Source organism: Canis lupus, chromosome 6 (genome assembly GCF_011100685.1).
Source record: "Canis lupus familiaris isolate Mischka breed German Shepherd chromosome 6, alternate assembly UU_Cfam_GSD_1.0, whole genome shotgun sequence".
Classification (NCBI taxonomy): domain Eukaryota; kingdom Metazoa; phylum Chordata; class Mammalia; order Carnivora; family Canidae; genus Canis; species Canis lupus.
The window spans coordinates 25,746,536-25,773,996 of NC_049227.1; the positions used below are offsets into that span (position 1 = coordinate 25,746,536).

The 27,461-nt window shown below is 41.1% G+C and overlaps 1 protein-coding gene and 1 long non-coding RNA gene across 6 annotated transcripts in view; one reads left to right on the forward strand and one right to left on the reverse strand.

Annotated features, from left to right (window-relative positions):
• The window catches only part of LOC119872190, a 59,447-nt gene extending 50,727 nt beyond the window's left edge, over window positions 1-8,720 (forward strand). Inside the window, exon 3 of the long non-coding RNA XR_005360871.1 lies at window positions 8,600-8,720. This is a non-coding gene — a long non-coding RNA (uncharacterized LOC119872190). The remainder of the gene's footprint in view (window positions 1-8,599) is intronic.
• IQCK (IQ motif containing K) overlaps window positions 1-27,461 on the reverse strand; it is a 130,345-nt gene that overhangs the window by 73,358 nt on the left and 29,526 nt on the right. For all 5 annotated transcript variants that reach the window (XR_005360869.1, XR_005360868.1, XR_005360870.1 and 2 more), the window contains exons 5-6: window positions 19,576-19,628; window positions 19,361-19,438 (exon numbers count right to left, since the gene is read on the reverse strand). Coding sequence is in view for 2 of the 5 variants with exons in the window: in XM_038540211.1 (XP_038396139.1) it covers window positions 19,361-19,438; window positions 19,576-19,628 (131 nt within the window). In the remaining 3 variants the exon portion in view is untranslated. The remainder of the gene's footprint in view (window positions 1-19,360; window positions 19,439-19,575; window positions 19,629-27,461) is intronic.

Below are 27,461 nucleotides of genomic sequence, written 5' to 3' on the forward strand. Positions count from 1 at the left end.
ACCTTTTTTTTTTTTTTTTAAAGATTTATTTATTTATGAGAGACAGAGAGAGAGAGAAAAGCAGAGACACAGGCAGAGGGAGAGGGAAAAGCTGGCTCCATGCAGGGAGTCCGATGCCGGACTCCATCCCAGGACTCCAGAATCACGACCTGGGCCAAAGGCAGGCGCTAAACCACTGAGCCACCCAGGGATCCCCATCCTAAGCACTTTCCATACAGTATTTCTTTTTTTTTTTTTTTCTTTTTTAAAGATTTTGTTTATTTATTTATTTATTCATGAGAGACACAGAGAGAGAAGCAGAGACATAGGCAGAGAGAGAAGCAGGGTCCCTGCGGGGAGCCCGATGTGGGACTCAATCCCAGAAGTCCTGGATCAGGACCTGGGCTGAAGGCAGACACTCAACCCCTGAGCCACCCAGGTGCCCTCCATACAGTATTTCATTAAATCCTCATAGTATCAGTAATGAGCTCTGGTTATCCTTCTGTTAGAATGAAGAAACTGAGGCAGTTTCTATCACCATGAAATGACTCATTCAAGGTCACTGACCACATTCTGCTGAGAATCTTTTGGTCCAGGAAGCACAGGGAGTGGCCTAAGGAGAAGACAAGGCAGTTTGCAAGGTCACTGATGTGGAATTCACGGTCTCGCAGCTGTGCGTGTTTAATAGAAGAAAACACAGTTATTTGCTTACAAGAAAAAACTAGAAGGGTGGGGGGAGAGCCGTAATCATAGAAAATGCCCTCTTCATTAATTCTTACAGTAAGTAATAATGTGGCAGGTATTCATTTGTCTGACGTTCCACAGGGAAATCTGATGTCAGGACAGCAGAACAAAGTGGAGTTTGTCACTTGTATCTGAGGGAAGATTTGATGGTGCCTTTCTGTTCAGCTGCAATTTTCCTGCCTTAAGTATATATATTTTTCCTACGGATGTCATGAAATCCTCAAAGTAACAGTATTCCTGTTTTGGAATAGCAGGAGGAAAGGAGAACTGCAAATCTTGGGACAACTGGCTGGGCCAGCCCAACAAAGGGCTTTCACCCAGTAATGAAACCCCGAACCGCTTTGCATCACAATGAATCTCCAAAAAGCAAAATGAGATTTCTAATAGGCCTGTAAGCAGTAATATGAGGCCACCTTTAGTGACATCCCTGCTTTCATGGCTAAATAATGGGGTGCTGTCTAGTTCCCAAACCAAGAATAAGTATAAGAGAGCCAGTGTAAATCAGGCCAAATGAAAAAGACTTAATCTTCTGAGAGTAGTCCCTGGGAATTATCAATCATTTCAGCAGGTCAGCTTGAAGGGACAGAAGCCATGTCAGGTCCTTTTCTTTCTTTTGGAATCAGTGCAACTAGCTTCAGGTCAAATAAAAATAGAGATGGAGAAGAGGCAACCACTTATCATTGGGGAACTAGGGAGGGGGACGATCATTGGGGAACTAGGGAGGGGGACGAGGTGACATGTCAATCACAGGAGAAGGCAGCAGTGGCACCCTTGTCAAGGGCTTAAATCAGACAGCCTCAGAGCAGGCAGGTTTGCGTGTTTCAAGGGGCAAAACGGTACCGCTGAGTATGTTTCCAAGACGTGTCTTACGTGATGCTCATTTGTCATGTCCTTTTCATTTTTCCTTTTTAAGACTTATTTATTTTTTAGAGAGAGAGAGCATGAGCAGGAGGGGCAGAGGGAGAGAGAGAGAATATCCAGCAGATTCCTCACTGAGTACAGAGCCCAAATGGGGGGCATGATTTCACAACCCTGAGATTGTGACCTGAGCAGAAGTCAAGAGTCTGACCCTCAACCGACTGCACCACCCAGGTGCCCCCCCTTTTCCTTTTTTTCTTAAATGTAAATCAAATATATTTGAATTGTAAGAATCAATGCTATAATTCTGAGAATTTCTTTTCCTGATTCTGTGTGTATGCATGAATGCACACAATTGTTTCCCCTTTATTGAATGCTAGGTAAGAGATTTGTAAGACCTAAAGAAGATACAGCAAGCTTTCAAAATACACAAGGGAATCTGAGAAGTTAGTCTTTTTTAATATCTGCATCCAGTTCCAAAACCAAGAGGGACCATCCCAAAGTGGCATTTAAACAGAATAAAGCAGAAAGGAGAAAAGCTTGCTTTGTATTGAAAATTGAATCTTGGAATCCAAATTCTATCCACTTTTCATTAGGTAAGAGATTAAGTTGTTTTCTTGGAACATGAGAGCACAACCCTGATGCAAAGCCATTTACAAAATGACACAGGCTCTAAATCAACCATCATTTATAAAGCCTTTCAAGGGCCTAATATTTGATAACATCTGCGCTTCGCATACAGCAAAAGAGATTATCCAGTCCCTGCCCTCAGCTTTAACTGGTTTCCCAAATATTCTGTGTTAGAGGCATCAGTCTTGAGTAATAAACTTCAAATATTTGGAAGAAATACTGTAGAGGTTATCTGGAATGGAACATCCAGATATATGGTGACCAGCCATTAGGACTGGCCAAAGAATCTCACAGGATTCTTTTCTGTGATGTGAGGAACAGCTCTGAAAACCAGTAGAGAGCCAGCTACATTACTCACGAGCAGCCTTAAAGTGTGTTTAGAAACCATGACTACTAGGATGTGATATGGCTTTCACTCCCTCACTAAACTCCACCCTGGGGGACAGACACTCAGTTATTACCCCAGCATCAAGCTGAATCACTCTCCTAAGTGAAACACAGAATGGACTCCCATTTTACCAGCCCCATCATCGAAAGTGGCATATGGGTCTAGTCAACAGAGCTCACCTGACCATGTGAGAAGGCCAGGTACCCACCCTGCAGGTATAACCATCTTGAAACTCAGGATTGTGATACTTTATGCATTTTGATAAACATACCCAGGGTACTGTGCTATTTAGTCTCTTTGTAATGGATTACATGTTCTTTCTAATGTGACTCAAGGAAAACCTTCATGAGGGAGACCTGCCTCCTTCCAATCTTCCTCCTCCCACTCCAGAAGGGGAGCCTAGGCAAGGGTGGGTATGTGAGAAGAGCAAACCACCTCCCCCTTCACCACTTCCAAAACCTCTTGCAGGAAATCTTAACTTGTTTTGTGTCATAGATCCCTTTTTACACTTGCTGTTTGGATTTCTTCTCTAAATAATATTTTATAAAATACAAAAGTAAATATATAAGATTTCAAAGCAAACCAGTTATATTGCAATACAGTTTATCAAGGGACGCCTGGGTGGCTTAGTGGTTGAGTGTCTGCCTTGGCTCAGGGCATGATCCTAGAGTCCCAGGATAGAGTCCCAGATTGGGCTTACTGCTGGAAGCCTGCTTCTCCCTCTGCCTGTGTCTCTGCCTCTCTCTCTGTGTCTCTCATGAATAAATAAATAAATTATTTTTAAAAAATACAGTTTTTCAAAATATTAAAAAAAATTGGTGACATAATAATATACGTGCTCCTAGAGTATGCAGGAAATAAGAACAGCTAATGGCAGGTCAATCAACTACTGTAATTTGGAAGAAGTGACAAGAGTAGATGGTATTTCAGGATCATTGCAACAACTAGATTGGGATGTGAAAAAAATCTGATTGCTCTTAGTGATGAAGACACAGGTACTGTGGATACCCCTAAGGTTTGTTGTACACGTTCATAATTAAAAGTGAAGCTAAATCTCAGTTAGAGGTTAATGAGACTAGAGAGGCAATTTGTCTACCTTCCAAGTTCAGAGACCCCTAATCATCGACAGTTGTGGCTGGTGCTAGAGAAGGTGGGGGAGGGGGGGCAGTGATGAGGTTTACATTTAGGATGAGATTGAGGACTAAAGATTTAAAACTAAACAGGATGAATCCAAACAGTGAAATGAGACCATCTAAAAACAGAGTGACCAGGAAGTTATGGAATTTGTCCAAAAAGTTATTTAAAGGACTGCCTCCCAGATGGAAGGAAGATCCACTGTGATATGGTAGGGCAGTTACTGGGGAAAAAAATAAAAAGAAAACTTCATATATTTTTTAAAAAGATTTGTTTATTTGAGAGAGAGAAAGTATGTGCATGTGGGGAGGATGGGGAGGAGAGGGGTGGTAGGGAGAGAATCTCAAGCAGACTCCCCACAGAGCACAGAGCCTGATGCAGGGTTCCCTCCCATGACCTATAAGATCATGACTTAAGCTGAAACCAAGAGCCAGATGTTTAATTGACTGAGCTACCAAGGTGACCCAAAAACTCCATATTTCTATTCCCCCAAAGTTGTGATTTTTTCTGTAAAGTCCTTAAATATTCGAAATGGAACTCTAATTCCTGCTACTCCATTTCTGTAACTGGCTCCCCATTCAGCCATTTGCTCAGGCCTGGAATCTCCAAGTCATGCTTGACTTCTCTCTCACCCTACATTCAATCTATCAACAAGTCTTCTTGGCTTCAACATCAGAATATCCCAAATCCAATCTATTCTTGCTTCCAGCACTCCCAGCTGCCATCATCTATGTTTGCCTGCACTAGGCTCCCCACTGGCCACTTGCACTGTTAGAGTTGACTTCAGTCAACTGCCAACTGCCAGAGTGATCTTTTTTAAAAAAAAAAAATTTTATTTATTTATTTATTTATTTATTTATTTATTTATTTATTTATTTATAAGAGAGAGACGGCAAGTAAGGAGAGGGACAGAGGAAGAGAGAATCTTAAGCAGGCTCCCTGCTGAGCACCAGAGCCTGACATGGGGCTGGATCCCAGGATCATGACCTGAGCTGAAATCAGGAATTAGATGCTTAACCAATAGAACTACCCAGGTGCCCCCAGAGTGATCTTGAAAAGTAAATTGGATTACTTCAATCTCCTGCTTGAAACCCTCCAATAGTTTTCTATCATGCTCAAAGGAAAAAAAGGTGAAAAAATCTACTCTTTACCATGGCAACCAAAGGCCCACCCAAACTGGACACAGCCTAGCTTTGCATAGCTGGCTTCATTTCCTACCACTCTTTCAGCCCCCCTCACCTCCTCTTGTCTCACTAGTCAAGTTTGTTTCCATCACAGGGCCTTCAGAGTGGCTGTTTTCTTCTTCTGGAACACCCTTCCTTCAGCTCCTTCTGGTTGGCTTACAGGGCTCTGTGCAAATGTTACCTCCTTAGAGAAGTGTACCTGGGAGTACAGCTCTCACCCCAGCCCTGGGATGCTCCATCCACTTACATTGCTTTATTTTTCTTCAGAGCTCCTGGGTCTTCTATACATTATATAATATGTTTACATGAGCTTAATTATTGTCTTCCCACTATGGGGGTCAGGAATTTCTCTCACTTGTTCTCCACTCTATAGTACCTAGAAAAGTGCCAGTGCGGGTGGGGGGGGGGGAAGCATTCAATAAGTATTTTTGAAAGAATGAATATTATTTTTTTAAGATTTTATTTATTTATTCATGAGAGACACACACAGAGAGAGAGAGAGAGAGAGAGAGAGAGAGGCAGAGGAAGAAGCAGGCTCCATGCAGGGAACCCGATGTGGGACTTGATCCCAGGTCTCCAGGATCACGCCCTGGGCCAAAAGCAGCGCTAAACCACTGAGCCACCTGGGCTCTCCAAGAATTAATATTATTATAGATAAGAAAACAGGGATGGGGAATCCCTGGGGGGCTCAGCAGTTTGGCGCCTGGCTTTGGCCCGGGCGCGATTCTGGAGTCCCAGGATCGAGTCCCGCGTCGGGCTCCCGGCATGGAGCCTGCTTCTCCCTCCTCCTGTGTCTCTGCCTCTCTCTGTGTGTGTGTCTATTATGAATGAAGAAAGAAAGAAGAAAGAAAGAAAGAAAGAAGAAAGAAAGAAAGAAGGAAAGGAGGAAGGAAGGAAGGAAGGAGAAGGAAAGAAGCACAGGCCGAAATAAGAAATCCAAGAAAGAAAGAGTAAGAAATCTATAAATAGATAGAAGAGAATCGATACTAGATCTCCTCTAAGAGCGACATCTCCCGCTACCTCTCAAGCACCTCTTTTTCCTTGATGGCTCAGTCAAGCATCCGACTCTTGGTTTTGGCTCATGTCATGATCTCCTTCCTGGTCAGGAAACTGAGTCCTGCATTGGGCTCCACATTCAGTGCAGAGTCTGTTTAAGATTGTCTCCCTCTCCCTCTGCCTCTGCCCCTCCTACTCATGCTCTCTCTCTCACAAATAAGTAAATAAATAAATCTCAAAAAAAAAAAAACCCACAGAACTTTCTTTAATGTCAGGATTTATTAGTGGCAGAGTAGGTATTTGGTCTTTCTCTTGCTTGGTTATTCTGTTATCCACATTTCATCTTGCTAAACTAGTGACTACTGGGCAGCCCCAGTGGTGCAGCGGTTTAGTGCTGCCTGCAGCCCAGGGTGTGATCCTGGGGAACCAGGATCAAGCCCCACATCAGGCTCCTTGCATGTAGCCTGCTTCTCCCTCTGCCTGTGTCTCAGCCTCTCTCTCTCTCTCTCTCTCTCTCTGTGTCTCTCATGAATAAATAAATAAAATCTTTAAAAATAAATAAATAAATAAATAAATAAATAAATAAATAAACCAGTGACTACTATTCTCCTAAGATTAAGGATAAAATAAAAGCAAGCATTCTTTACATCCACTATGAGTCCTCTGCAATGGATATCTTCAATTTTTATCTGCATGTCATATCCTCCCCTTTCTTGTGATATCAGCCCTCAGATTTTGCTTCAATAGCTCCACCTCCCTGTGTTGAGGGGAATATGGGTCACAGTACCTTACCTTCCCATGACCAAGGAGTCAATCTGACACCCACACTTAGCCAAGTGCATGCTGTTTTCCTAGAATGTGAATCTTGAGTGGACTGCAGAGAGTAGAGGATACTTCCTGGAAGGGTTGTCTTGAAAATACAGGTCTGTGCTTCCTGGATCCCTATACTTGCTTTCTAAGACCAAGTCCTTAACTTTTCCTTCCTGTTTGTGAGTTATCTTTTTTCTTCCAGTATATACTCTTTTCCTTAAGTAGCCTTTAAATTTCTGTTGATTGTGACAAAGCACTCTGATACCATCTTAAACCTCACAGCAACCCTGCAATGCCATGTCCAAGTAATAGAAGAGAGGAGCATGGCTTGTGAAGGAATTATTTCCAGGTTACGTGACTGTGGCAGGCTACATGATTGTTCCCCAAGATGTCCTTATCCAATCCCCAGACTCTTGAATATATATGTCCCCTTAAATGGCAAGAAAGCACTTTGTAGAAGTGATTAAGAATTTTGAGATTATCGTAGATTATCCAGGTGGGCCAATGATGTAGTCACAAGTATCCTTGTGAGAGTGATGCAAAGGGAGATGCCATTACAGTAGATGTGATGATGGACACCAGAGGTCAGACAGATGCAAAGAAGGGGTCATGTGCCTTCCAGCCTCCAGAAATTAGAGAAGACAAGAAAACAAATTTTCCTCTAGAGGCTCCAGAATGAATTGGTATTAGACTTCTAGCCTCTGAAACTATAAGAGTATTCTCTTATACTTGTGTTGTGTTATGTTATGTTATATTTGTGTTGTGTTATGCCAGCAGTTTTGTGGTAATTTGTTAAGGAGCTTTGGGAAACTAATACACCAACTAAATGGTGAAGCTCACACTGGCATCCAGCTATGTCTGCCATGCTGCTTCCCAAAGGCTCCCTGAGCTCATTCCCAAAGAGTCTCCTAGAAACAACAGGAAGAAAGAAAGGAAGTGGGACTGTGTGCTGCAGAGAAAGGGCCACCCACATGCCAACCTCCAGCTAGAAAGAGACGCTTAGAGGATTTGTGCATCCCGGCATGTCCTAAATTCAGGAAGCACCTCTCCTTCCTTCCTAAATGCTAATACAAAGAACAAAGATGATTTATTATCCTCATGAGACTCCTGGCATCTGAAGTTACTCTTCTAGAAGACAAAATAAAAAGATTTTTTTCCTGGGGTGCTGGGTGGCTCAGTAGGTTAAGTGTCTGACTCTTGATTTCGGCTCAGGTCATGACCTTAGGGTTGGAGATCTAGCCCCATGTTGGGCTCTGTGCTGGGTGTGGAGCCTGCTTGAGATTCCTCTCTCCCTTTGCCTCAGCTCATGCACTCTCACTTAAAAAAAAAAAGGGAAAAGATTCTTTTCCTTTCAACAGGGCATGGCAGCAAATTTTCTGCTGTGCCACCATTTAATTATGATCTTTAGTGCAACATGCATGCCATTTCCTGTGCCATTTAGAAGGCACAAGCGTTTTCCTTCCCACCATTAATTTTCACACAAACACACCATCATACGGCTAGTGCTTGTCCTCAAATGGCACAGTGACACTTTTGTTTTCACTTCAGCTTTTGGTCATAAGATACCTTTCACCAACATGAAAGTATTGTGGATTTTTTTCTTTTCTTTTTTTTTTCTCCCAAGGGTAGAACTTAGCTGAAAAGACATTTCACCCAAAGCAAGCTTTTCTTTTCCAAAACACAATCTTTGTCTCATTGAAGGTCCCAGTTTAATGATGTCTTTCATGAGCCTTCTCCCCTGGGGCATGGGACCAGATAGGCAGCAGGGCACTTTTGTTCCTGTGCTTATTTAGTGATTTATTTTTGCAAATGAATCTGACCAATTCTTTTTCAATCAATATAAAAAGTAAAACTTTTCTTGTTCTTACTATCATAGCAAAAGGTTTCGTTGTTTCTGATTGGCTGGTTGAGTCAGGACTCTATACCATGAAAGAGGATGATGCCAGATTCATAAATAGGAGTAAAGCCATCAGGAGATGTGATGTCATCCACCACCGCTGAAAGGTAGGGAACAAAACCCCTCATTGAGCTCTGATTAGAGCATGTAGTAGATTGTGTTATTGGTGCCAGTTATTACTTTTGTCCCTGGAAGAGAATTGTGTATCTCTACTCTGCCATATGGCTTGCAGTTTCTGCCTGGCAGTGGTGTCAACTTCCCCATAGCACTGCTATTCGACTTGGCTATGGATTTGTATTGCCCAATGAAATATGAGCAGAAGTAACGCTTGCCACTGCATGGATCAGCCACTGCTCTTCTCTCTCTGCCATGAGAGTGAGGGAGGGGGCTGTTCCTTCATCCTGGGTCCCAGAATGAAAAGAGTCAAAAGTGACATGCCGATAACATAAAAAAGGGTGGAGAATAAACGTCTGCCATTGTAAGGCACTGAGATTTGAGGGCTGTTTGTTACTGCTTCAGAACCTAGAGAAAGCTGACTACTTCAGGGTACTGAGCATAGTTGGGGCAATGCCATGTAGGAACACATATAAGTCAGGACTCTTCCATTTGCAAGTATTAGAAACCTAACTCAAACTGGCTTAGGCAAAAAAACTAAAAATTTTTAAAAGGCTTAGTAACTAAGGGGGCAGAGTTGACTTTAGGCATGACCATATAGAGAGGCCCCAAACAATGCCACAGAAACTCAGGCTCTGGCTGCCTCTCAGTTCTGCTGTTATCCCAGCAGCTCAAGGCTTATGACCTCAAAGCTCCAGCTCTCGAGAAAAAGAAAGGAAAACTTTCCTGGCTGCTTGGGAGCAATCATGGTGGTCAGGGGGATGCACAGCCCTGATTGGCCAGGCCTGGGTCACACACTTGGCTCAGAGCCGGAAATGGAATCGGCTCACCGTCCACATGGACTGATATTAGAAGAGAGGTGATCCTTCCAGGCACAGGAGGGAACCCTCTAACCAGGAGGAGGAGGAAATCAATGCAGGGTGGAGAGTAACATGAATATCTACCACAGAAAGCAAGAAAATGGAATAAAAAGAAGTAGAATAAGTACCCTCTAGTTTTGTAAATTTTTTTTACTTACTTAATTTATTTATTTTTGAGAGAGAGAGAGAGAGAGACAGAAAACACACAAACATGTGAGCAAGGGGAGGGGGAGAGGGTGAGGGACAGAGACTCCGAGCAGACTGTCTGATGTGGGGCTTGATCCCACTAACCCTGAGATCACGAGCTAAAATGAAGAGTGAGACACCTAACTGACTGAGCCACCCAGGTGCCCCTGGTTTTGTAATGGGTTGTAATTTTAATTCTTAAAGTAACTCTGTAGACAATACAGCAATGACAAAATAATTTAGAAAAGAAAAATAAAAGCTGTGTTCCTGTTCTTTGGAGTGAAACATCCTTTTGAAAGATTTCTAGGTCTAGAGTTATTTAATTCTATGGTTATCCTTGATTTTAAACATTTACTTTTTACAATATAGTTTATATATTTATTATTTATAAAGATTTATTTATTCATTTATGATAGACAGAGAGAGGCAGAGACACAGGAGGAGGGAGAAGCAGGCTCCATGCCAGGAGCCCGACGTGGGACTCAATCCCAGGACCCCAGTATCGCGCCCTGGGCCAAAAGCAGGCGCTAAACCACTGAGCCACCCAGAGATCCCCCTAATATAGTTTATTTAACAAATATGTTTCTTTTATATGTGATAAAATCTTATTTTTATAAATTGAGAAAAAAATGTCAAGCGTTATCAATGTCTATATAAAATAACTACATAAAACGCAGTTATTTAAAGCTCAAAGTCTCGGAAAAGAAATGGGTAACTGAGAAGGGATAGACAGAGTGAAGAGTTTGCTAAATTAAGGGTAACCTGTAGGAGAAGGACCCAGCATTTATGTGAAAAGCAACTGGCAGCCACCTGTGACAAATGATCCTAACCTGCCAGCTGTGATCTGACAATATAATGACATCAAGCAACAAAGACAGCTGGGCTTGGTGGAGAATTTGTCTTACCCAGAATGTTAAAATAGAGCCAAACTCACATTTAAATGGCTCCCTAGGCTGGTAGATGGGATTCTCTGAGGCAATAAATGCTAACACACACATAATATACAGAGCTGTATCTTCCACAGCCGCTGCACACTGAAATCAGCACATAAGATGAAAATCACATCTAGTCAAAATTTCCCTTTAACATACCTCAAATTACCCATTGCATCTCTCAATTAGTGTCACATAGCCAGTGTTCTCCCAGTCTTAGCACTGATTACTCTAAGTACCAGGTGAGCTAAGAGGCAGTGAAGCAGATGGATTTACCATTCATTAATGGCAATGGACTCAGGAGCCAGGCTGCCTGGGTTCAATCCTGTCTCGTCGTTTGCCATCTTATGACCTCAGGGAAGTTATCTCTGCACCTCAGTTCTTTCTCTGAAATACAGCTGCCACTGGGAGCTAGTACTCATGGAATACCCAGCATTCCCTTATGGATCTCAGCATCCCTTGCAGTTGGTTTGGGGTCAGGCTCTGTGAGGAGAGGTGAGAAGGTTAAGAACATTCTAGGCTGAGAAGGTTAAGGTGCCTCCTCTTTTCTTCCTCTGCTTCAGTGACCTCAAAAATCATGTTCTAAATAGCCATAAACAAAAGGGCTGTCCAACCTGTGTCAGTGTTTGTATGAGCAAGAAGTAAGCTGTTATTACTTCAGTGTTGTTTATAACTGCAACCTAGCCTAACATAGCCTGACTCATACAAGGGAGACATAAAATTCCCAACCTGTAGGGTTATTGCCCAAGTTAAATTAGGTCCTATTTATCAATCGTTCAAAAGAGTACCTGAGTAAACACTATATAAATGCTTGGTTGTCAGGTAGTTATGTAGGTAGACAGACATACAGATGAACAAACAGAAGGAAGTAGTTATGTTATGAGGGGCACATAACACTGAGGACAACTTCCTCTTTCTTTCCCCCAAAAGCATACCACTGAATTAACTTACATTAAGTACATGCATACTGCAATCCAGCTATACACAAAAACTGTCCAGGAAGACATTTGTCACATTTGTCTGTGCCACATATGCCACATTTGTCTGTGTCATATTTCCATGGCATAGGGTAAGTACCCAACCAGCTTATGAATATGTCTGCTCTGTAATTTTAGAGCACATTTCAGCATTCAATACATATTAGCTAAATAAATGAACAAATAAATAACTCCCTTTAAATAGTTGGAACATAGCTGTTCGTATATGTATCAGTATTGGAAAAATGGTATCCCTTTCATAGTTGGCACCAGAATTCCTCTTAGGTAAGGAAGTAGATATGTTTAGATGAAAGACCATTTTATCGATGGAAAAACTGAGGCTCAGAGAGGTTAAGTTATCTTTGCCAAAATTCACACAGCTGGAAATGGTGAAACTAGGTCTGGAAGGTGGAGATGTGATTCCGGAGCCCAAGTACTTAACGTCTACACTTCCACTGCCACTTCACATTCTTACACCGCCCTTGGTAGATCCAGGATTTGACCTGCTGTCATCTTCTCCAATCCATCCCCCACTAGTCTTCTCAGTTACTTCATTATTCTTACTGATGACACCTTCAACACCATGACCTCCAGTCCACATGATTCCATGACCGGCATCTTCCCTTGCATCAGTCACTTAATAGAATGGCCACATCTTAGAATGGGTTGTCCCTGGAGACTGTCATATCTCAATTTTCCAAATTCCTGTTCAGATCGTAACCTCCCTATCCTCCCATCTTTCCCACTTACTCACACTTATTTATATTGTTTTCAGTCCTTATACAAGGCTAGGATTTGAGAACTGGTATCTAGAACAGGGCTCAGCAAACTATAGCCCATGGACCAAATATGGCCCATCACCTATTTGTATAAATAAAGTTGTACTGGAATCCAGCCATCCATTTATTCATGTACTGTCTATGACTGTATTCATGCTACAATGGTGGAGTTGAAGTCATTGTAACAGAGACCATATGAAGCCTGCAAAGCCTAAAAGATTTACTCCACTCTACAGAAAAAGTATTTATTAAAGGAAAAAGTATTACTGGAGCCATGTTCTTAGGGAAGCCCAAGACTCGGATTGTGTTAACCTTCCTCCTCTTTGGTGCTGGGGAGAAGTGGGTTTGGCATCAGAGGAGGGTGTGAAAGGAGAATAAGGTCAAAGTAAGGGAACTGTTGGTGCCATGCACATTCAGAACCAGGTCTCAGGAAGGGTGATCAAGGCCTCTCCAGCCACCATAAGGCTTCTGACTTGGGCCCACACCTGCTACTCTCTCTTTGCCCAGGGGCCATTTTCCTTCCATAAGTTTTTCAGCACAATCACATGAAAACTCAGTCTCCCCCATTGCCTGTCACTCCAAGCATCTCCGGTGGAGAAGAATAGCCCACAGTGCCCCCCCTTGCCCGGTTGACTGCCAGTCAATAGATACTTCCTTGCCCACGGCACATCCACCATTTAATCGAGGGGTCACGATGAGCTTTGAAAAATCTCATTGTTTCTTTTCCTTTTAATTTTTTATTATGGAAAATTTCAAAGATATAAAAAAGTAGGCAGAAAACAAAAATGAACCCATGTCACCATGCCAGCTTCAATTATACTGTTCTGCACATCAGTTATTCAGCGTCGTTCCCACCAACCCTGTCTACAGACATCATATCATTTCATATTTCATTCATAAATATTTTAGCATGTTTCTCTAAAAGGTAGTAACTTTTTTATCATGACTATGAAATGATTATCATACCTTAAATAAAAGCACAATAATTCTTTATATCATCAACTATATATTAAGCAGTCAAATTTCCAGTTGCCTCCTAATTTTTCTTTCTTTGAATCATGATCCAAATAAGATATACCTATTGAAATTTCAAAAGCCATATGGACCCCTACCGTTCCCATTTTAGTGTCTCCAAGTTTGGTCATTTCTTACTTCCGAAGTAAATACATAATGTGGTGTTTCGTTCTCTTTCTGAAAATTGGTTGATAAATCATTAACAGAATTTTTAAAATATGGTACTTTTGGAGAAAAACCTAAGATATTATTCATAGAAAAGATAATCATGCTTTCCCTTTATTTAAGATCCCCTAGGCCCAGTCTAGACCTTTCACTATATTATCTTTGCTAGTCTTCAACCCTGATTTTACCCAACCATCTGTTTTCTCCACCCCCTTTCTAGGGTTGCAGAGGGTTGCTGGTGATAATCACATAAGCAGGCTGTTTATATGCACCACAAATTCAGGCCATCAGCTGGGCCATCCCTATTTATCCCTAGTTGATTCCCTATCAAATTCACAATGGCAGCTGCTGCACCACCGCCCCCTCTTCCATGCCCCCCACAAGCCTCCAGAACCTGGGCCTCCCTCTTAGCAGATGCCTTCACACCTACATGAACAACCAGAATGACAGGACCCACCATGAACTTGCTCAACTTCTCCCCTTCCAACTCAAATTTTCTTTCACTTGTAGCTCTGGCCTCAGAGGAAGTCATATATCTTCTTCTATCTAATATATGTGTATACATGCATAGAGATATCTCTGAAAGGAAGTTCACTAAAATGTCAACAATGGTTATATCTGGGAGACGGGCTCATGGGTGATTTGTACCTTATCCTTTTTACTTTTCTATTTGCTTTTATTTTTTCTCTAAGCATGTGTCACTTTTGTAAAACCCATAATACCATTTCAAAAATGTCAGTGATCCCCAAGAAAATGTAGATGATCCCTGAGTGAGGTACTTCCAATTTTCCCATATTCTCTGTTACACTTTGAGGTAGGCAGAACAATGGCACCTAAACATGTCCACATCATACTTCCTAGAACCTTATGGTACCTTACAATGGCAAAAAGGACTTTGCTGATGTGATTAAAGACCTTGAGATGGGAAAAATATTCTGAATTAGCTGGGTGAGCCAATGCAATCATAGGAGTCCTTAACAGTTGAAGAGGGAGGCAAAAGAGAGAGAGAGAAATGTGACTAATGAGACAGGATCAGAAATATGCAATGCTGCTGGCTTTGAAGATGGAGGAAGACACCACCAGCCAATACAGGAAGCCTTGAGAAGCTGCAAAAGGCAAGGAAATGGGTTCTCCCCTAGAGCCTCTGGAAAAGAATGCAGCCAGTCCACAACTTGTTTTTAGCCCTGGGAGACCTGTGTCAGTCTTCTGACTTCCAGAACTGTAAGATGATAACTTTGCAATGGTTAAAGCCACCAAGTTTGTAGTAATTTGTTATAGCAGCAATAGAAAACTAATATACCCCTACTCTCTCTTTCTGCTGGTCATTTAAATCAACATAAAAGGGATCCGTGGGTGGCTCAGTGGTGTAGCACCTGCCTTCGGCCCAGGGCGCGATCCTGGAGTCCCGGGACCGATCCCACATTGAGTTCCCTGCATGGAGCCTGCTTCTCCCTCTGTCTATGTCTCTGCCTCTCTCTCTCTCTCTCTCTCTCTCTCTCTCTCTGTGCATACTCTCATGAATAAATAAGTAAAATCTTTAAAAAATAAAGAAACAAACATACATACATAAAATCTAAGCAGAAACAATTACTTGCTTTGCAACAACTAGAAAACAAGCCATGATCACCACTGCCAACCACATGACTTAGAGTAAGTGCCTCCTTCATTGAGTCTCTGGAACCAATTCTGGGGTACTCCAAAGTTTAGCTGTGGTCCATCTTGGCTCTTGGCTCCATCCGTACATCTGTCATGGGAACCTTGATTCCAAAATCAACATTTCTCTCTAGCCCCCACTTCTGAGCTTCAGGCCAATGTTTGCAATATGGATGTCCTAGAGGCACCTCAATCTCAATGTGCTTAAGATAGAAATCCTTATCTTTACCCTTGAGCCTGTTTTCCTGGCTAGGTCTCTTTGCTTCTATCCTGGGCCTCCCCTTTGCCCAGCAAATTCTCATCTTTTCAGGCACATCTCTTCTCCACTGCCAAACTCATCTTGTGACATCCATCCCCTCTACCCACCCCAACTACCTCCTTTTCTATTCTTGCTGCCCCAGTTCAAGATCTGAAGGCTGTAACCAGGCTTTCCCCAATCTTACATAACCCCTGCACTCCTGAGAGTTATCTTGCCAAAACAGCCTGCTCACATTACACACCTCTGCTCCAAAATCTTTTAATACTCTCTCTTTCACTTATGGAATAATGCCCAAACTTCATGGTTTTGCTGAAGAAACAAAATCTACTCCCTAACTCCCTTTCAGCCTTATCTTCTATCCCATCCCTGTATCTTGACATGCTCTAGGAGCCAGCTGTGCTGATTTCCTGTGCTTGGACCAAGTCCTGCCTTCTCCCACCTTTGCCTTTGGTCTTGAGTACCCTTTTCTGTTGTATCTCTCTTTCTAAGTCCACAGTGTCCTTTGATGGCAACTGCAGCCACCAGTGAGCCACATGTTACTATAGGCTGGGCCTGTTGTGATTTCATTTGTAAGTGAATCATTTCACTGCGTCTTTCTAATTTTACTTATCTAAACATTTTACTGATGAGGATATGGAGGCTTACAGAGTGACCTGCTATGGCGCTTTTAAAATATGTCTGCACATGATTTGATATTCTTCCCTTCAAAAGGTGAAGCCTCATCACACTCCCATTGAATGTGGCACTTGAGCTGTACTTAGAGACTCACTTCTAATTAACTAACTAAATATGAGGGACGCCTGGGTGGCTCAGCGATTAAGCGACTGCCTTTGGCTCAGAGTGTGATCCCGGAGTCCTAGGATCAAGTCCTGCATTGGGCTCTCTGGAGGGAGCCTGCTTCTCCTCCCTCTTCCTATGTCTCTGCCTCTCTCTGTGTGTCTCTCATGAATAAATAAAATCTTAAAAAAAAAAAACTAACTAAAAAAAAAAACCTAACTAAATATGGTCAAAGTGCAGGTGTTTGGCTTCCCAGATTGGGTCACAAAAAGCCCTGCAGCTTCCTTTTTATTATTATTCTTTTTAATCTGCAGCTTCCTTCTTGGTCTCTAGTTTCTCATCCTAAGAGAGACCAATTGCCGCATTGGGAGGACACTCAAACAGCCCATGTGGAGAAAAACAGAGGCCTTTGACAATCACCCTGTGGCTAAGCCAACCTGAAAGTCGCTCCCTCTCTGCTCAGTCGTACCTTCAGAGCACTACAGGCCCTGCGATATCTTGACCATGGCCAATGATAGACCTTGAACCAGAATTACCCAGCTGAGCTGCCCCTGAATTCCTGATCCACAGAAATGATGATATAGGAAGTATTGATTGTTTCAAGCCACTAAGTGCTGGAGTAATTTTTTACAGAGTAATAGAAAGTAAAACACCCAGGGTCATGCAACTAGTAAGTAGTAGAATAGAGATCTGAATGCTGGTTTGTCTGTCCACGGAGCTTATGCTCTTAACCCCAACCCAAAGCTGCCTGAAATGTTAGCTTATATTTTGCTTCCTTTAAAAAACATTGACAGTCTTCCCTCAAAATTCACCTACCTCCAATGTGTGCCTTTAAGCCTTCTTCAAAATGCCCATTTATTATGCTGCCAACAATCACCATATTTGCCTAAGACCTACCTCACTTTATTTGCAACTTCCCAGATCCTTTCAGCTTTAGCATCTAGAGCTTAGTGTTGTCATTAAGATTAAATAAGACAACCTGTGTAAAAGTGCTTAGCAGAGGGATGACTAAATTATACTATTTATTACCTTAAGTATACTATTTTTTACTAGAATAATATGATTATACTATTTATTTAGACACAGAACTTCTTCTGCTGTAGGGGAGAGGTCTCAACTCTGGCTGTATACTAGAATCACCCAGGAAACTATTTTTAAAAAAAAACAACAATTCCTGGGCTATACCCTGAATTAATAGGGCTCATTTAATCAGTCTTGTGTGAGGCCAGGCAACAAAAGCTCCTCAGATGACTTTCAAGTGCAGCCAGGGTAGGAAACCACTGGATTAGGTCAGAGGTTCTCAACCAGAGGCTACTTTGTTGTCTCCTTGCCCTGCTCAGGCCCTCACTCCCCTGACATTTGCTAGTGTCTGGAGATATTCTTGATGGTATGGCTTTAGGGAGGTGCTATTGGCATCTGGTGGGTGGAGGCCAGAGAATTTGCTGAACATTCCACAATGCACAGGCCAACCCCACGTCAGATAATTATCTGGTGCTAAATGTCAATAGTGCTGAGGTTCAAGAAACCTGAATTAGATATTATTTCCCAGGTCATGCCCTCGTTCTTACTTGTCTCTCTGACTCTTCTGATCAAAAATACCTTTGAGAAGGATATAGCACCTGAATCTTTGCCTCTCAAAACCAAATCTGAGTACCAACCAGCTTAGCCACTGTCCCAACTGGGAGGGTCTGTGAATGGTCTTGTGCTTCCCCATTTCCCTTTAGTGCTGAACCTGTATTACAACACCCACCACAGAAACTTTAGTTAGCTGTAAATATGTCTCTCTTACCCCCAGAGCCAGAGCCATATTTTATTCATCTCTATTTACTCCACAACACCAGGCTCTGTACATTGCATGTGGTCAGGTGTTTAAGAACTATGTATTGCACCAAATTAGATTAATATAATTTAAAGTTTTATCATGCTTCTTGGCATCTCTTTGGAAGATTATGGAAATAAAGAATGCAAATGCCCATTAAAGTGAGAGCTCTTGTGTTTCGGTTCTTGTGGAGTTAAAGTGAAATGATCACTTTCATCACTTAGTATATTTATATGAGCTGCCAGGGAAGTTAATAACTATTTTAAATTAAGATATTTATACAATAAATGACTAGGTTTTTGAGCAGATTCTTTTTTAGAGAAGTTCTCCTATCCTTAAGATTCTTTTTTATTGGTTATTAAAAGTGGGAAAATGTTTCATTTCAAAGCAAAGCAACAACGTGGAGAATGATACTGAAAAAAACCTTGTCGTAGAAAAACATGCAAATTTTCCACTTAGTAATCATTTTTACTCAGTACATTACGGGCTTTCCATTTTCACAGTGGGCAAAATTAGGCACAGGTCTAGAAGCTAAATAAGAAAACAAGGTTTTCTAATATTCTTCTTTCAATGTGTAGCTGGTCTCAGATTTTTAAAAAGCTGGTAAAGGGGTGCCTGGCTGTTCAGTTGGTAAATATTTAAAATGTAGAATTTTTAAAAAATCTTTATTCATTCATGAGAGACACAAAGAGAAAAGCAGAGACACAGGCAGAAGGAGAAGCAGGCTTCCTGCGGAGAGCCCAATGTGGGACTCCATCCTAGGACACCAGGATCATCACCTGAGCCGAAGGCAGATACTCAACCACTGAGCCACCCAGGAGCCCTAAAATGTAGAATTGATGCATACAACTAAAAATTAATATTTAGAAAAGTTTATTCATATTTCTTGAGACATAATAACCTTGAGATGGGGCAGGGAGGGAGGAAGGGAAAAAGAGAGGGAGGTAGAAAGAACGGAGAGATCAATTACTTAGGATAAGAATTCTTTTAAGTTTTCTGCTTTATTTCTGAAGTTCTTCTTGAATAATCACTACATGGATGGGATGTTCTTAGCCTATACTGAAAATAACTAGAGACAAGAGCCACAAATATAACTGACCTGGAGACCTGGGTGGATTACATGAGTTAGCTGGATTGGAGAAAACCATCATTAACACAATCTTAAAATAGGAATAAATTATTAGAGGCCTTGTGTTGGTACTTACTGATGCTTCAGCCACTGCTCCACAAATGGAATGGAGAAGAATTCTGTGAAAGACTCCCCTATCCTCTTTGGATTTTGACTGGAAACGATGCCATATGTTTGATTGATAAAAAAAACAGTAAGCAAAAATTCAAGTCAATTGTTGCTATTCTGCTTGCAAATTAACACTATTGAATCCTTAGGGTCATTGAATATTCAAAGACATGCAAAACTTACTTGTATAACCACTCGGTCAGAAAATTACAGGCAATGAATTTGGTTCTTTTTCTCTAAAGAGAAAAGAGAGAAGAGAGAATTAAATTATTCTCTTTGTCCACATGTCTGAGTAGGACAAAGGAAGAGAGGTTAATTGATTTTTTTTGTGTTAGATGAAATATGCATGAGTCTTTTATGAGGTTTATAAGTGTATCAACAAACAGTAAATCGGGGTGATGCAAAGAATTCTGAAGACAGGGACGCCTGGGTGGCTCAGCGGTTTAGTGCCTGCCTTCAGCCCAGGGCGTGATCCTGTAGTCCTGGGATCAAGTCCTACATCAGGCTCCCTGCATGGAGCCTGCTTTTCCCTCTGTCTGTGTCTCTGCCTCTCTCTCTCTGTGTCTCTCATGAATATAAATAAAATCTTAAAAAAAAAAAAGAATTCTGAAGACATTTCTTTAGTCATCTTTTTTTGTTGTTGTTGTTGTTTTAAAGATTTTATTTATTTATAGCAAGGAACAGTCATGACACAGTTCTGCCCTATGAGATAGAAATGAACAGGTCCTATGGATTTCTGAAAAAGTTCTGCTTTCTCAATTTCTGCTGCCCCTCCTTCCTTGAAGCTTCCTTCTGCTTCTTTCAATCTAGAATACAGATGTGTGACTGGACGTGGAATAGCACCTTTCAACGATGAGGCTAAAAGCCACATACTAAGGGTAGGTTAGAAGGAGCCTGGGTCAATGATGACTTCCTTAATCTCTATGCCAGCTTGGGTCTGACCTACTTTGAATATCTTGATATGTAAGAGGAAATAAATGTCTTTTGGTTTATTACCACTGTTCTTGAGTTTATTACATGCCAGTGAATGCAGTCCCTAAGAGATAGATAGATAGATAGATAGCCAGTAAACCACAAGGAAAAAACCTTCTAGAGTACTGGGAGAGAAGGCATGCTAAGAAGGCATGGGGTGGGCCACTAGATATCCTGCCTCCTGAATCCACTGAAAGTCTCTTGTAACCTAAATGGAATCAGTCAACTCCTTTAAGAGAACTGTACTACCTAGAACATTCTATGCATTCAGTGCAATCCCTATCAAAATACCATCAAGTTATTTCATACAGTTGGAACAAATAATTCTAAAATTTGTATGGAACCAGAAAACACCCCAAATAGCTAAAAGAATATTGAAAAAAGAAAACTAAAATTGGTGGCATCACAATTCTGGACTTCAAGCTCTATTACAGAACTGTAATGATCAAGACAGTGTGGTATTGGCACAAAAACAGACACATAGATCAAGGGAACTGAACAGAGAATCCAGAAATGGACCCTCAACTCTATGGTCAACTAATCTTTGACAAAGCATTAAAGAATATCCAATGGAAAAAAAAGACAGTCTCTTCAACCAATGGTGTTGGGAAAATTGGGCAGCCACATGTAGAATAATGGAACTGGACCATTTCCTCATACCATACACAAAAATAGATTCAAAATGGATGAAAGACCTAAATGTGAGATAGGAATCCATCAAAATCCTAGAGGAAAATACAGGCAGCAACCTCTATGACCTCAGCCACAGCAAACTTCTTCCTAGACATGTCTCCAAAGGCAAGAGAAACAAAGGCAAAAATTAACTATTGAGACTTCATCAAGATAAAAAGCTTTTGCACAGCAAAGGAAACAGCCAACAAAACCAAAAGACAACCAAAAGAATGGGAGAAGATATTTGCAAATGTTATATCAGATAAAGGGCTAATATCCAAAATCTACAGAGAACTTATCAAACTCAACATTCAAAGAATAATCCAATCTGGAAGACATGAAAAGACATTTCTCCAAAGAAGACATACAAATGGCCAATAGGCACAAGGAAAAATGCCCAAGATCACTCGGCATCAGGGAAATACAAATAAAAAAACACAATGAGATACCACTTCACATCAGTTAGAATTACAAAAATTAAGTCAGGAAACAACAGATGTTGGTGAGGATGGGGAGAAAAGGGAACCCTTGTATACTGGGGGAATGCAAACTGGTGAAGCCACTCTGGAAAACAGTATGGAGGTTCCTCAAAAAGTTGAAAATAGAGCTACTCTATGACCCAGCAATGGTACTACTGGGCATTTGCCCCAAAGATACAAATGTAGTGATCCAAAGGGGTATCTGCACCCCAATGTTTATAGCAGCAATGTCCACAATAGCCAAGCTATAGAAAGAGCCCAGATATCCATCAACAGATGAATGGATAAATGGACATAAATTATATATAATAATTTATTATATATAATATATCATTATATATAATAATTTATAATTATATAATATATATATAATGGAATATTACTCAGCCACCAAAAAAAGAAATCTTGCCATTTGCAACGACATGGATGGAACTAGAGGATATTGTGCTAAGCAAAATAAGTCAATCAGAGAAAGACAATTATATGATCTCACTTATATGTAGAATTTAAGAAACAAAACAGAGGATCATAGGAGAAGAGAGGAAAAAATAAAACAAGACAAAATCAGAGAGGGATACAAACCATAAGAAACTCTCAACTATAAGAAACAAACTGAGGGTTGCTAGAGAGGAGGGGGTGGGGAGATGGGGTAACTGGGTGATGGGTATTAAGGACGGCACGTGACGTGATGAGCACTGGGTGTTATATAAGACTGATGAATCACTGAACTCTACCTCTGAAACCAATAATACATTATATATTAATTAATTAAATTTAAATTAAATAAAAAGAGAATTGTTACAGAAACCAGGAGATAGAAGGTTGCCACATCTCCCTTTAAGATAGCAGAGATAAGAACCAAGTAAATCTGGAGGTGATGGTTACCATGTAAGAAGAACCTTCCCAAGAATGAAGGGGGATTTCCAGAGTCTGCTGGAAACTTTCTCTTTTTCTCTCTAGATCTACCCTCTCCACTGTGCTCTGTGCCTCAGGAGGATGATTTTACGGTTCACTTCAACCAGGCTCCCTTACTCACTAGGTGGGTCCAGCCAGTGAGAGGTACCAGCAGGAGATCTGAGACAGGGAGGAGAGAAAGGCAGGGTGTTGTGGATTGAACTGTGTCCTCCCAGACTCAAATTCATATGTTGATGTCCTAACTCCCAGTACTTCAGAATGTGACTGTATTTGGAAATAGGATCACTACAAATATAATTAGTAAAGCCCAGCCACTTCTGAAGGACATAGCAACTCCAAACAAAAAATGTTTGGGGTTCTATTAGCAAGGAAGAAGGGAGATACTGCTAGCTAGACCACCAATGGCAATTGCTAATGACATTGTACTAGACCCTGGATCCAGCTATTCTAGAAGCCCAAATCCCATGGCTCATGTCCTGAGGGATATGAGCCAATATATTCTTTTTTTGATTAAGCCAGTTTTCACTGTATTGTTTATTGCTTATGACAGGAAGAGTTGTAACTCCTATTTCCTTCTTCTCCAGTCAGCTAACCCCCATTTGTCCTTCTAGGTGCCTCCAGGAAGCCTTTCTGAGTATTCTCACCCTCTTCAGTCTAGAGCAGGCTCTCTACCTTCCCCAGTTCCCCATGTCCCTCTGTCATAGCATCTCAGACATAATTATAACTGCTGGCCCACATGTCTACCTCCGCCATTGAACTATCAACTTTCTGAGAACAGGGCATATGTCTCTTTTCTTTATATTTTCATTGCTTAATTGAGTGCTTTGCATGGAGGTGATCAATGGGTGGTGAATAAATGAATGAATGAATTCACCATTCGACTCTCAAATATCAAAGCAAGAAAGAACTCACAAGAATTCTGACATTTAAAAGTGGGAGTTGCTGATATAATTCTGGACAATTTCTCTTCATTTTCTTCTCATAATATTTTATCATGAAAGTTTTCCTACTTCTTTTTTCCCCCCTTCACTTCAAAATAGCCAACTCAGCTTTATAGTCTTAGATAAGGTTGAAAGATTGTTGTGAAATTGATTCTCCCCCAAAAGGAAAGTGCTATTTAGGATTTTTTACTGAAAGCTTTACTATAGCTGTTAGTAAATAAAATATGGTGGTGCCTGAGTTACTGGAGATTGTTTACAGTCTTTTACCTCCTTGATGATGGCCTTTTCTTAAAAAATTGAAACACTGCTAGCCAGGGTAATAAAATTAAATATACTAGACCATGGAACAGGGGTTTCTAAGTCTGCTTTGCAAGAGTAGGGTATCCCTTCAAAAAGCCATCTTTAACCAAAATAAGAAAACTCTTGTACAACAATGCAAATATGTATCTAGCATGAACTGCGATATAATAATTTAAACAATTCAGTAATTGTAAGATAGCAGTGTCTCTCTCCCCTGTCCCACAAAAGATGCTTTGTTCCTTGGCATTTACTGCACCCTTTGGTGGTAAAGATTCCTTCTACCAAGGGAATGCAGCTTGACTTACTCTATTAAATAGACTTCTAAAATAGCCAAATGTTCTGATGTATGAAGGTCATGCAGACAGATTTAATCACTTTTGATGCAAACAAATAAAATGGAAGAAATTGTGTTTTCCTTCTGTTCTGGGCAAGTGTGGACGTGCCGTGCATACTCAGACACATGGAACAGTGGGGATATTGTTCAGCTGTTGTTTAGTTTAAAAATTATCTGCCGGGGAGCTGAAAGAGAGAAGAGAAAGCAAATGAAAAGTTGTGGTGAGTGAAGAGATAAGAGAGGAAGTAATTGAGAGAAAAATTAAGGAGTGAGATTAAGAAACTGTGGGCACCCAGGGTTTATGTAATGTGGATAAACACACGGAGTTCACATTGTTAAAGGGTGAATATGTGCAAGTTTGGGCAAGCAAAGGAAACAGTTAAGACAATCTCAGACAAGGTTAAAAAGCAATTTTTAAAAATCCAGAATTAGGGCAGCCCGGGTGACTCAGCGGTTTAGCGCCGCCTTCAGCCCAGGGCGTGATCCTGGAGACCCGGGATCGAGTCCCACATTGGTCTCCCTGCATGGAGCCTGCTTCTCCCTCTGCCTGTGTCTCTGCCTTTCTCTGTGTGTCTCTCATGAATAAATAAATAAAATCTTTTTAAAAAATCCAGAATTAAAAGGAAAAAGACTAAATGTCAAGGGAAAGGACATCATCATGTCATTATGAGTCCGCAGCTTACTTTAAAATGCATCCAAAAAAACAAGGTAGCTGGATAGAGGGATGGACAGATGGATCAGTGGACAGATATCCAAACAAGCAAATAAAGCAAAATAGTAATTGTAGAATCATGGTAAAAATGTGGGTGTTCCCTTGAAGTTCTTTCAATTGTTCTATATGCTGGATAAATTTTGTAATAAAATTCGAGGAGGGGGTGGTGGAGAACATCATCATAAAAGACTGGAACCCCAAAGGAAGAAAAGGCAGAAATTGGAGATCAGTTCAGAGAGTGTTTTGTCCCAATGTTCGTGTTGGGTACATGTACAGGAGGCAGACTGGAGGTGCAGAGACTGGGACAGAAGCTACTAGTGTTGGAAAGGCACAGAGTCTGCATCAGGTGAGGAATGTAATTCCACCCCAAAAAGGTCAAAAGCACATGCTGTGAGGTTAGTGAATTGAAGTGTGGCTTGCTATGGCATTGTGTTCCTTGAGACTGGGTCTGCAAGGGATAGAAATATGCTCAGGTTACCTTGGTGACTGGGTTTTTTTTTTACAAATCAGTTTAGGATAGATTTTTGCTGCAACAAACAACTCTCGAATCTGAGAAGCTTGTATCATCAAAGGTTTATTTCTCGCTCGTGTTACATGAACGTTTCAATCAACTATAGCTCTCTGCTCCACCGCTGTTTTTACTCTGGGACTCAGCCTGACAGAATAGCCTCTCTCTGAAATATCACTAGTTGTCATGGCAAGTGAAAAGAATATGGTGAACCATGCTTTGACTCTTAGACTGTGTGTTTGGAAATGACATATGTCACATCCATACATTGCTTTGACCAAAGCAGTCACATGGTCTCTCCGTTAGGGAGAGCATGCAAATATTTTTGAACACTAATATATTCTATCTGGCACGGGGGTGGGGGATTCTATAAAGGTAGAAGGAGTGAAAGGAAAATGGGAATTCCTCTGACTGGAGATAAGTCTCAGGGAGAAGTGACCAGCGTCCAGAGCTGTTCAGGGCACAAGTCTGGCTAATCACAGTAGCCTCGTCCTTGGGGAGCTTTGTGACTCAACAACATTTCTCGTTCTTGATCTATGTGGGACTCAGCTCTTTGGCATTGCTACTCCCCAGAATGAAGATTCTGATTGGGTTGGTAAGATACTACTCAGGAGAGGTCATCCCTTTGGGGCAGAGCAATTGTATCATTTCACAGACACTTGGCATCCTAGAGTGGCTGCCCACAGGGTGTGACACTTATTCCTGGCTCTATCACTTGCAGCCAGGGTGATGGGGACATGGACAAGGCAGGGACAGGTATGGCACGCATTTAGAATATCATAGCCTCCTTTCCCACATAGGTATTCTCTACACTAAATTTCCACATGCTGGAGACCCCATAGACATGAAAAAATGATAAATAAATCATGCTAGAAATACGTACATACTTGGACTATAATCAGAGGCCAAAATACTTATCACAGCAAACTTCAAACAGAAGTCCAGTTTTTCCCCATTGCATTAGAATTTCATTAGAAAAATAATACTTTTCGGGCAGCCAAGGTGGCTCAGCGCTTTCTTCGGTCCAGGGCGTGATCCTGGAGACCGGGGATCCAGCCCCATGTCGGGCTCCCTGCAGAGCCTGCTTCTCCCTCTGCCTGTGTCTCTGCCTCTCTCTCTCTCTCTGTGTCTCTCATGAATAAATAAATAAAAATCTTTAAAAAATAAATAAATAACAAAAAAAGAAAAATAATACTTTTCAAAAGAACTTAAACATATGTACTCATAACACAAAATATTGACCAAGACTTTCAGCGTGGACCACGTGGTCATTTCTAAAAGTGTTCTTAATTAAAAGGAGCAATGCTAAAATAATTGTACCACACCTTTCCTGTGAAAATCTATTTTTTCCACTCCTTAGAAAATGTTTTCAAACAAAAGCTGATGCTATTTCTAATTCCCTTATTAGTTAAGGACCAGAAAATAGAGTTTCTCCTTCACTGACCAGAGCCCTTGCATTTTTAAAAACATATTTGGGTGTTTTACTCAAAAAATAACAAATAAAAAAACTACAATAAATGACCATTAGATGGCAAGGACTCCAAGAAGAACTAGGAGATTTTGTTTTACTGAATTATTCATAGTGGCAGATTTTAGAGCATGAGATCATCAAATGACTTATCAGGAGTTAGAAATAGTTTCCTGATACTAACTTTTGTTTACAATACTCTTCATTGTAATGGAATTTGATGAGCAACCAAAGCGAAAGGGAACATTTTACGCTACATGGGATAGGATAGGAAAAGAGGTGGGAAGTCTTATCGCCTCTATCCAGACTCTGCATTTAATCCATATTTAAAGCTGAGATAAGCTTTATTTTTAGGCATCATTTTACTCATGCAAAAAACTCCTGATTTCTTTCCAAATTATGCAAGATACCCTCTTCCAGTTTGGCCCTGTTCAGTAAACATTTACTGAGGACCTACTATGTGCCAAGACTGTGTTGAACACTAGAGATAAAGAAATGAGTAAGCCATGGTCCCACTGTGGTTATTAATTCAATGTCCAGCAGCCGATCCCCAGCTGGGTAGTAGCTGTGATGAGTATAGAGGATTAACCTCCTCTCCAGCTCCAGGTGTGAACCCCGATAAGGCAGTCCACATAATCCCACCCCACCTATCACTGAGACCTAAACTAATCTGGTCCACATTTATCCTGACCAAAGGGATTCGCTGAATGAAGAATGGGTGCACAATCAATTTCAGACTGATAAGATATGAGAGGAGATGTGCTGGGG